The sequence below is a fragment of the Camelus bactrianus genome, chromosome 5 (genome assembly GCF_048773025.1).
Source record: "Camelus bactrianus isolate YW-2024 breed Bactrian camel chromosome 5, ASM4877302v1, whole genome shotgun sequence".
Classification (NCBI taxonomy): Eukaryota; Metazoa; Chordata; class Mammalia; order Artiodactyla; family Camelidae; genus Camelus; species Camelus bactrianus.
Genome location: NC_133543.1, coordinates 74,082,682 through 74,094,015, shown reverse-complemented (window position 1 = coordinate 74,094,015; position 11,334 = coordinate 74,082,682). Strand labels below are relative to the sequence as shown.

The 11,334-nt window shown below is 39.0% G+C and overlaps 2 protein-coding genes across 2 annotated transcripts in view; one reads left to right on the top strand and one right to left on the bottom strand.

Moving 5' to 3' along the window:
- The first annotated feature begins 3,175 nt into the window (after positions 1 to 3,175).
- FAM237A (family with sequence similarity 237 member A) lies at positions 3,176 to 7,585 on the top strand. Its single transcript, XM_010960109.1, has 2 exons — positions 3,176 to 3,587; positions 7,446 to 7,585. Exons 1-2 carry the CDS (start codon positions 3,176 to 3,178, stop codon positions 7,583 to 7,585), a joined length of 552 nt encoding a protein of 183 aa, XP_010958411.1.
- A 2,947-nt stretch (positions 7,586 to 10,532) lies between these two features.
- DYTN (dystrotelin) overlaps positions 10,533 to 11,334 on the bottom strand; it is a 44,542-nt gene continuing 43,740 nt past the window's right edge. The window contains 1 exon segment of the mRNA XM_010960108.2: positions 10,533 to 10,636. Coding sequence (XP_010958410.2) covers positions 10,533 to 10,636 — 104 coding nt within the window.

Genomic DNA, 11,334 nt, shown 5'->3' with positions numbered 1-11,334 from the left:
CCAGTCACCTCCTCAAAGATGCCTTCTATGCCTCTTCTTTCCTTTCCCTTTCTCAGGGTTCTTCCATGCTAGTCTCTCTCTATTCCTTGTGGTCACACAGTGTGGTCCTCTAATTATCTTCTCCAAGAGGCTGAGAGCTCCTTGAAATTCAGGAAGCAAGTCAAAGACCTCACTCATGATCTTTCCCCACTTCCTCAGAGGATAAATAGAAGCGGACATTAGTACGCTCAGTTCACAGGTTGAGAAACTCAAGTACACTCCATCCGATTTCAGAGGAGGAGAAAAAGCTCAGAACCCCTCAGGAATCCTCTCAAGAGCTCTTCCTTCCTATCACTTGGGTATGGGGAAGTTTCCCCATGTCTTTGGTAAACCTTGCTGTAAGCCTGGTTTCCTCCCTGTGCCCCTCTGGAAGGTAACCATGGATACTATTGAGCTGGCAGTTCAGTTAATGGAGACTTCAGTTAATGGAGACTACAAGTGGTTTTCAGGATGCTTAGAGAGTTTTGAGGTGGGGGCAAAACCTAGAAACACTGGCAAACGTAAGGCTTTTGCCTCAGGCTCCTGAGCTGGGTGTGTTTCAGTTAGGGTGGGGTTAATGCTCAGCAGGGCCCCACAAATGTGACAGGGCTCTAGCCCCTGACAAGGGTGGTAACTAGCTGTGAGTTGAGAACAGAAGGGAACCCCTAGCGTTTTCTCTTCTTGGAAAGCAGGGATCCTGCTGTGAAATTCAGAACAGTGGATTGGCACAAGCAATGCTAACAGCAACCTGGGCTCCTGAGGTGATCCAGGCCAGAGAGCCTGGACATAAGGGCCGGGGAGGTCTCCTGTCCCCAGTCGAGGGGAGCTTCCAGCCGTGCCACGTCCCTACCCATATCCTTGCCCCGGGGGTGTTTTTCTTTTCCCAGCCCAGGACCACAGGCAGGCAGGAGAAATTCACACCCGGGATGTTTCCAAAGTGCACACTATTTCCTCCGAGCCTACTGACCGCTGGGAGGGCGCCCCCATGCTTTCTTTGATCCTGAGTCCTGGGTCTTCCCTCCCATCACCGTATTCTCAAACAAAGTTCATCTGGAGAGGGGAGATCTGGGGAGCCCCATCGGCTCCTAGACGGGCGCCGATCTGGGTCCCAACTTTTCAGTTCCCGCCCGCAGTGTCACGCCTCCCAAAGCAGGACCAGGAAGCCAAACCGTACGGGGGCTCAGTTCCGCTGGTGGAGGGTGGGTGTGGGTCAGGGTCAGTGAGGAGTGTGGCTAAGCCTGCATGTTTCCCGAAGCGAATCTTCAGGGGAGGGAGGAAAGGGGAGTCTGCGGGAGATGGACTTGGGGGCGAGGTGGCGGCAGTTTTCCGGCGTTTGACGTAGACTCGAAGAGGCGCCGAGCACTCCCACTGCTTAAGAGGCATCGTAGCCTTCAGGACGCTGAAGCTGGGGGCCGTCACTCGTTCAGGGAACTGCCTGAGCATTTTCTCTCCACTCACTCCAGGGAATACAGAGAAGGCTGCGCAGGTAAGTGCAGAGGGGTGCCCTTCTGCCACCTGGGAGTAAAGCCGCGGGGTAAGAAGGCTAGTGGAACACAGAGGGTCTCAGTCAGGCAGCTCCGCCCTGAGGAGGTGAGGCTGTGGAACCAGGTACAGGGTCGAGACGTGGGAGCACTTCGCGGGGCTTATAGCGGGACACAAGCAGCACCCCAAGGCTGAGGAACTTCCAGGCTCGGGGAAGACTCTCCGAAGGGAAGGAAACCTGACGGAGCCAATGTGAGCACTGTGGCGCGAGCAGAGAGTCCCGCACACGCCAACTTCAGTACCCTGGGCAGTGTCCCGCCCTCGGGCTTCTAATAAACTTACCACAGACAGCTTTGACTTGTCCCCGAAGGAAAACAACTTTTGAGGCTCCCCGACTTTGATATTTTAGTTCAGAAGAGGACTTACTGAATTTGATTTTGTTCAGGTAGAGCTCCTGTGTAAATAATCTGAAATATAAAGGAAACATTTTTAATAATCTTGTATCTCAACATGCCTCTTTAGGAATGTGCCTGTTCAAAGACAGTTTCTGAAACAACGATTTAAGAGAGCCTCAATATGTTTTGCTACTGTACAGAAGAGAAAGATCCTATCTTACGGTGTTATCTTTAAATGTTCCAATATAGACATGTTCCCATGAGCTGTGACTTGCTTGCTTTCATGACACTAACATCTAAAAGGTTTGGAAATATAAAACTGAAAGTGAGCTGTATATGCTCTCCTGTTTTTTCTTTACACTAGGATTGTTTAAGCATGATACACTTTTTGCATAGTCTGTGAAGAACTGGATAAGCTTTTTTTCCGGGAAAAAAAGAATTTAAGTTATTATTTTTAAGGACTGATTTCTTATCGGACTTGTCTGAAGTGTAACATAATAATTTCAAAGTGGAGTATAAATGCCTTGGTTTTATTGCAGCAGGCTTTGAGAGCCAGAAAAGTTGAATGAGAGGCAAATAATTTTTGTTAAAATTCTTGAGATTTATAACAAGAAGAGAAAAATGAAAAAAGATCATGTTATTGAAAGTTATGTCAGAATTGCAGAACATTTCAGGTGTTTATAAAATGCTTATTAATTCTACTCTAATGGGTTGATTATCCCTTGGTTCCCATATTTTTTTAGCACACTCGCTTGTGTTTATTTTTATTTATAACATTTTACCATTCTTTTGCCCTTTTTTTTTAATAATAAAAGAAACTCTAACAGGAAAATATGCTCAAATATGGTAAAGGGTAAAATATGTTCAAATTCTTAATTGCATAGGAGCCCTGGCTTAGGATAGCTGGGCTAAATTATGGTATTATAGAATAATAAAAGCCATGAAGCAAGATGGAAATTTTTCACTTAATATTCTTTTAAACTACATTTCTCTGTAATAGGGAAAGACAAGTTAAGTTATTTATCTTACAAAAGAACACATCTTAGGAATAATCATTTTTTAATCTAAATGTTTTTGTTTTAGACTACCTGGCTTAACAATGAGTCATTTTAGATAGACTAGAGCTGATGATGTGGGAAGTAGGATAAGACTTTTCCTAGAGATGATGACATGTTTCCTTTGCTGGCCCCAAGGTTTTTTAAGGCATAATTATTTTTCTTTTGAGTGGAGCACATGCAGGACTCATACGAGGTATTTCCATCTTGTGCAGTTTCAAGGCCATGGCTGATCCTGGGAACAGAGGAGGGATCTACCGCCCCTTGAGTTTCACCTCCTCCCTGCTCATTGTGGGAATGTGCTGTGTGTCTCCTTTCTTCTGTCATAGCCAGACAGATCTGCTGGCTCTTAACCAAGCTGATCCGCAGTGCTGGGAATCTTCTTCAGTGCTCCTCCTGGAAATGCGGAAGCCTCGAATTTCCAACACTGTTTCAGGTTTCTGGGATTTTATGATCTACCTGAAGTCGTCTGAGAACTTGAAGCATGGGGCATTGTTTTGGGATCTGGCCCAACTCTTCTGGGACATCTATGTGGACTGTGTCCTTTCCAGAAACCATGGCTTAGGAAGGAGGCAACTGGCTGGAGAGGAAGGGAAGATCTCAGCAGTGCATCCACAGCACACAGAGAAAAAGCAAGGTGGTCAATCCCAGATCCCATGTCTTTTGAAAGGGTCAATCAAATATGAATGTGCTGAATTGTGAGAAAGAGGGAAATGGGTTTAGGGGAACCTATTGTCACATATATTCTTCTCAGGGGTGAACCCAAAGAGCACACCAGGGATAGGAAGATAGATAGCGCTTCCTTTTGTATTTTGTATTAGCTGTTTTTTTTTTTTAATCAACATATTGTCCTTATCTTCATACTTCACATGAATAGCAGCAATAAAGAGTCAGAAAGACAAGTAAGAAAAAGCATGATTCCTAAAATACAACAAAAAGATATAAAGGGATGCCCCAAAATTAATATTATTTTTTTCAATTATCCTGAAACCTGTGTTCACTTGCTATGGAATTGGGAAGATTTGAATATAAGTCTGGGGAACACTCACAACATACAAGCTCTTGCCCCTTTTAAACAGAAAAAAAAAAAACCCCATAAACATGTACATAGAAGGACTCCTTGAGATGTACTTAGTTGATAATGTAAATGGTAGAAAAATCAGCTGGCTTGCAAATTCACCCTTCATTGCTTTTTGAACAAATCTCAAATAAATAATTAACTTCTAGCAAGCTGAGTAATTTTTAGAAATTTGGACCTTCTTACAAATTTAGAGATTTTCACTAAAGTAAATATTATATTCAAAAGCAATCTTCTCTGGAGCTAGAAGAAATACCCTTTGTAGAATTAGAATGAAGGTAAATCAGCCCCTGTGTGTAAGCTAAGAGATAAATGAGCCTTACTCATACTGTTTTTGCTCTTTTTTCGGTGTTGTTTCAGCCAATGAGCTTCCAGTGAGGGCTGTTTGGGTGGCAGTAACTATTAATGCACTAGTGGAAAACTGAGGCATACCCAATTTTTGCATTTGTACATTTTATTGTGATAACTGTTATATACTCCTGTAAAATATCTTTTAAAATAGCAATTAACAGTAATAGTTCTAGATCAATCTTTCCCCAAGATATTGTAGAGCTTTTTAACATCTAGTTTGTTTTAACCTCAATAACAAAAAATACATGATTAGCTGATCCATAAAGCCAAGTAACCCACTGCTACTAATTATAGATAAATTTATTATTTTGGCAAGTGTTATTGTCACTTAAACCAGTTTCCTTCTTTAGAGGAAATATTCTTTTAGCAGCTAAGCTACTAAAGCAGAAATAGAAAATGAATATCTTTAAATGTGGTTACCAAATTTTAAAAATATTTTGAACAGAGGCTGCCCAGACATTATCATCAGTAAGGACTGTATATTTTCTTCATCTGTACTTTAGGCTCTTTTTTTCCATTCTTATCCTATTTAGCTGTCATACTCAAATTACTACCAATATTTCTTGTTTTTGTATTTTGCATTCACTTTGAATTACTTTAAATATCTATAGAATAAATGAAAATAATAAGATTTCTGTTCAACCTGACATGAAAATAATTATCTATATATAGATCATAATTATGCATTATATAATATAATTATACATTATATTATATAACTATATGTTGTAATTAATTATATATATGTAAAATCTCAAAAACAGCTTTCAGTTTGCTTGCTTGCAACAAGGCTATCGTAATAGTCTGAGACTACATGTAATTTTTTGAGTGTACTTCAACATGGCATTTCTATCTTGTTTATAAATAAAAGTAGTAGATTTGTCTTCAGCTTTGAAAGCCAATTTCTTCATCTTGCTACAGAGTTGTGATTGACCCAGTTGGTCTGCAAAGTTTACCTGGAGTTGTTTTGCAAGCAGTAGGAGTAAACATTTCACTTTATTGAAGTTATTTTAATGTTTGACATAAACAATTGTTGCAGACCAGGAAATAAGACTTTCCGTTTGTATTGTATCATCACAGTCAAAGAGGATCTTGGGTCAAGAAGACACCATGTCTGAAAGTTAAATAGTTGCAGGAACATTGAGCTTTCATCTCAAGAGCTTGATTAAATCTCTAGTGGCTCACCTGGGCTCTGGATGTACCTGCACAGATTCTCCACTAATTTTTTTCTTTTGTCCGTAAGCAATTAACATGCTACTAGTTTGGGATAGGGGTGAGGGTGAAGAGTTGTTTGTTTCCATAGTTCTCAGGGAAATCACATCATCAGAGCAGAAGGGAAGAACTAAAATAAGTGTCTACATAATACCCCAAAAGGTTCTTGCTATTTTGATGTCTTCAAGCTAAATTGTTTAAATACACTTGAGAAATGTTGTTATGAATCATGCCTTATAAAAACACAAAATTCCTATATAACTTTGTACGTTAATATTTTTGTTAACATTGAGTCAACAAGTATGAAAACAAGAGATATCAAATAGCTATGTAACCTTGGGCAAGTTAATTCACTTATTTATTTCTCAGAGTCTTCATCTGAAGAAGAGGAGTGTGAAAAGAATTGGATGGTCCATAAAGTCTGTTTGGGTCCTGCATGCTGATATTCTGTGATTCTATAAAAATAACGTATGAAGGGCATGCATTTAACTATAGAAAGAATCTGGAAGAACTTTACTCTAAGGACAGTTTATTGTGCTGAGTGATGACCTAGACATTATGGCTGCTTATAACAATGATAAGCAGAAACAGAGGAGGTCCAGAAATGAGAATTCCAAAAAATTTGAGGGCCAGAGATATCATCACTGAAGAAAAGATTCAAGAAATCATTGCTATTTTACCTGGAAAGATATGAGCTAATAACTGAATGCTGAAATATTTGGGTGATTGTAGAGGGTTTAGTCAGGGTTGACTAGTAAATTATGATGGGCTGCAAGAAGGCAGAGTGAAAGTGAGAGAGAGAGAGAGAGAGAGAGAGAGAGAGAGAGAGAGAGAAATTGATTTAGGAAAAGAGTAGGCTGATAACATCTCCCAAATAGAAAATAACGGAGTTGAGGTTAACTCTTGGGCTAGTAAAGGCTTCAAAACAAATGAAGGGATTTTGAAGTATATCCTTGTTTATATCAAAAATGATGGTCTCTTCCTTCAACAAATCTTGCTCTGCCCCTGAGAAGAACAGAAAAACTTGCCTGCTGGAGCCTGACAGTTTGTATTGTCTAGAAAAATTGTGAGTCTTTGCTTTCCTCCGTGACATGAAAATTAAAATTTAGGTTTATAATTTGATGATGTTTGCAGTCAGTGTCTAATTAGCTGGCAAGAGTCCATAGTGCTTATTTTTTTAAAACCCTGAGCAGAAGGGAAAACAATGCTTCAGAAATATAACTAGATTCACCAATGTTTGATTTTCTACTTTACTCACGCTGAAAAATTTCCTAAGCAACATATTCAGAAATTACTTATTTAGAGATCTATTCTAAGGAATCATTCAGAGATGTAGTCAATGATACAGTAGAAGGCTCTCTGCAATACTATTTATAGCAACAGAAAATTTGGAAATAACCTAAATGTTCCATAACAGGGTAATGGTAATGGTAATAGTAATGGTAAATGGTAAACTAAATTATGGTATGAAATGTGTATGCATAAAACTATGGTTATCTCTGGAAGATTATATTATGGGTGGTTTAAACTTTTTTCTTTATATATTTATATTAAAATTATACAATGACAATTTTCACTTTTTTAATTAGAAGAATATACCTTAATACATACTAATTAACAAGGAAGTGTATTAATTATAAGTTACTTAATTTATATTATGTAACTAAAGTTCGTAAGCTACAAAACTTTGCATAAGTATAAATTTATCATACACTTCTGCAATACATTTATACAGAATCTTGATAGTCGAGTGCAGAAACAGCAAACTTTTTTTTAAAAACCAAGTTATTGACATTTAATTAACCTGAAAATAATTTAGTGACCTAATAATTAGTTCCTTTTCTCTACTTCCAGGTGCATATTCTGAGCAACCAAGGATCCCTTCCCTAAAGAAGAAGGAGTTGATTGAAGACTTGATAAGCATGCACATACGCAGGAATGGGTCTAAGTTCACTGGGAAAGTGACCACTGGCCTGGAAATTAAGAGAAAATAAACCTCAGAGCTAACTCACATCTTGGAATTTAAAGAAATATATATATATTTTTTCCTTGACTATTGATCATTTATTTACTTGAAATGGTGGGAGTGTCCAGAGATAGATATTAAGCCACATTCTCTCCAAGCACTTAGTTTCATCTTTTTGGCTGCTAGCATGTTCCTTCAAATGATAACATTACCGCCAGATCATCCCACTGCCTGAAAGAGTTAAAATAGCTTCCAAAGATGAGCAGGGGGTCGGCTACTCAGATCCTTTGTATTCATTTTGATCATTTGTTTTGAAATACTTAACATTGTTAATCAACTAGAGTGCCACGCATTTAACTTGAATACACTGCATGACTTCCAAGACATTAACCACTGGATTGCTTATGCACAGGCAAATGAGATGATATTTACTAATTACCAGTTACTGATGGTCTGCGATACCTGAACTTTGTTTGAAAGAATATTTTTGAATATTTTGAACTGAGTGAAGCAAACAAAACAAAACAAAACAAAACTGGTGAATAAAGCATTCTTCTAACAGAAACAAAATTAATAAAAGCTCTGGACCCCAAGTGATGTTATTGGATTCTTTTTATTTCCATATTTAATGTTACCACTAATGATCATCCAAACTCTAATAAAATAGCAGTAGGTATAAATGATTTCCAAATTAGCATATTTTCTATTGGAGTAAATATTAAAACTCTATAATTGATCACACTTTGCATTGAAAAGTAAACTAAAAGTAAAATAAACAGCATTATAAGAAAAGAACCTTTTCTTTTCCCTCAAAATGACCAGGCCTGAATGAGGTTCACCGCAAAGTCCAATTAGCAAATTTACTTGAGTTCCAGGCACAATGCTATTTTTATCTCTAATTACTCTCATCTCTCCAATCATTCCAACTGTTAAAACTGATGATTGACAACGAGTTTGAATTTTGGATATGTAAGCAATTCACTTTTCCCAGGTCCAAAGGAAGCCTCAGTAAATGTTTTCACTGAAGGTTTAGGGTCCTCCTTAAGCTAAAAATCTTATCCAAAGGGTTATTATTAGAAGACACAGCTGCATCTGAAGATGAGCCAAACCCTAACAATAGGGAGGCAAGTCTAGGGAAGGACCTGTGGAGGGGGCCCAGCCTCAGCTTTTACTCGGTTGGAAGAATGAGCACATTGAAAGCTGCCATTCTTCGGCTACCATTTCTGTATAGCTCATGGCTTCGCTTTTGTGCTACTTTCTGTAATGTCTTGCATTATATTCTTAAAAACCATCACATGAATGCATTACCTCTTTTAAATTGTTGAAAAGATGAACTCTTGCAATGCTTGCAGAAGAGCCTGCCCTTTGCTCCTCTCCCACCTTGGTGCTACACAACAGGGGCTGCCAATTTTTCTGTAGAGGGTCAGATAGTAAATATTATATGCTTTTTCAGCCACCCAGTCTCTGGCACAGCTAATCGACTCTGCCTTTGTAGAATGAAAGCATCCATGGACAACATGTAAATAAATAAGCATAGTGGTGTTCCAACAAAGCTTTGCCCCTGGACACCATACCATTTTCAAGTGTTACAAAAATGATTCTTCACTTGTTTTTTCAATTATTTAAAAAAAAATGCAATAACCACTCTTAGCTCAGAGACTGCACAAAGAAGGCAGTGAGCAGGATTTCGCCTGTGGGCTGTAGCCTGCTGAACAGTGCTCTGGGGCATCTTATCAAACTTGAAGTAAGAAAGAGAGTGACTATGCTGAGCAATAAAGCCAAAGGAAAAAAATTTGTAATGGACTGAAAAGCAAACTCAAACATATTAGGCTGAGACTGAACAAAAATGACCTAGTCCCAGTCCTTCCCAGTTGGATATTATTTCACTCTGGAAACAGTACTAGAAATTATGGATCATATAAATAAGAGTCCACAGCCTCTCTGAACGGAACATGGACTGCACATCAAGTTACAGCTAAAACAGTGGAACTATAGCAATACCTAATGAGAGACGGTACAAAGCAGTGGTTAGAGTACAATTCAGGAGCTGGGTTTGAATCTCAACTTCAAGTAATGACTGAATAACTTCAGACAAGTTACTGACCCTCTATGAGCCTCAGTTTTCTCACAAAATGAGATATCTCCTTACCAGGTTTGTTGTGAGGTTTAAATGGTTAGTACATACACGGTGCTTAGAAACTAAGTGCTCTCACAGTCAAAAAAAATGTTAGCTGTTACATTATAAATTAAGCATCTATACTCTAATCATACACACAGAGGAAGGAGGTACACAGGTACTTTGGCCAAACTCATTGCATGTGGGGTTTTAGTGAGAAACATACATGTTTTAAAAATAAATTTATTTTGAGATTATTATTGATTCATATGCAGTAGTAAAAAATAATACAGAGATATCCTGTATACACTCATCCAGTTTCTCTCCATGGTAACATTTTCTATAGCTATAGTGCAATAACACAAGCAGGAGATTGACATGGTACAATCCACAGAGTTCATTCAGATCTCACCAGTTCTGCATGCACTCAAATGTGAGTTGTGAGTGCGCGCGTGTGCGTGTACTACTTTGCCAAACCTCTTCTCCAGCAGGAGCATCTAGATAGAAAATCAGGTCACCAATCAGTAATTTAGATGTTGAAAAAGACAGTTGCACGAATTCCTGTAGATTACACACTGGAATATTCCCGACTAACATATTCAAAAAATGGGCCTCTATTGGAAACTCAGCACATCTGGATTTGACTTGACCTCTTCTTTCCATTTCTTTCTACCGCTCCTCGCTCCCAAGGCTTTGCTATAAAGAACTAAGACACACTGAGTACAGAGATTAAAAAATACAATTTTCTTCATGCTTCACACCAGACAGAGAGAAAGATAGAAGGCTTAATTCTTTTCAAACCGATTTTGAAAATGTATTTGGTCATCACCCCAAGGGGCCTTTGATCCTGGACTCCTTTTCACTTCAAGTTAGGCAAGGTGATCTGATCAATCAGGGCAGAGAAGGCCCTGCACACTCGCTCAGCTCCACAATACAGGTCTGTGTGTGCTGAAGACTCAGGGCCTGAAATCAACAAATGGGAAAGTCCTTCAGAGAAAGCACCTGTAGGTTCTCAAGACGATCTTGATAAAGCTGTAGCACAGAGGAGAAATAAAATTCCTCTCCCCTCAGTTTCTGATGGAAATGCCCTCTCTCTAAGCTAGCTAGAGTATGATATGGGTATTATTTACCATGATCGATCACTAATCCAACCACGTTTTGAGTTCTTAAAGAGCACTTTCCCATGACTTTGGGCACAAATCTAAGTAAGCCAGAAAGCCCACTCTAGGGCAGTGGTTTTCAAACTCTGGTGTATGTTAGAATCACCCAGAGAATGTTAAAATCGATTGCTAGGTCCTACTTTCAGAGTTCTGTGATTCAGTATACATGATGGTTAATTTTACATGTCAATTTGATCAAACATTATTCTGTGCATGTCTGTGAAGGTGTTTCTGGAGGAGGTCGACATTTGAATTAGTGGACTGAGTAAAGCAGATAGCTCTCCCTCATGTGATGGACCTCATTCGGTCAACTGAAGGTCGGAATAGAAAAAAAAAATCTGCGTAAGAGAATTCCTTCTGCCTGACTGCCTTCTAGCTGGGACATGAGTATTCTTTTGACTTTGGACTCAAAACTAAGCATCATCTCTTCCTAAGGCTTAAGCCTGCCTGCTGCTTTTTGCATTGGAACCAACTCTTCTTGGTCTCTGGCTTGCCGACTAT

Coding starts and splice junctions, on each gene's coding strand:
- FAM237A (XM_010960109.1), top strand. CDS start 3,176: ATGGCTGATCCTGGGAACAGAGGAGGGATCTACCGCCCCTTGAGTTTC. Junction 3,588..7,445: donor GCACACAGAGAAAAAGCAAG/GTGGTCAATCCC, acceptor CTCTACTTCCAG/GTGCATATTCTGAGCAACCA.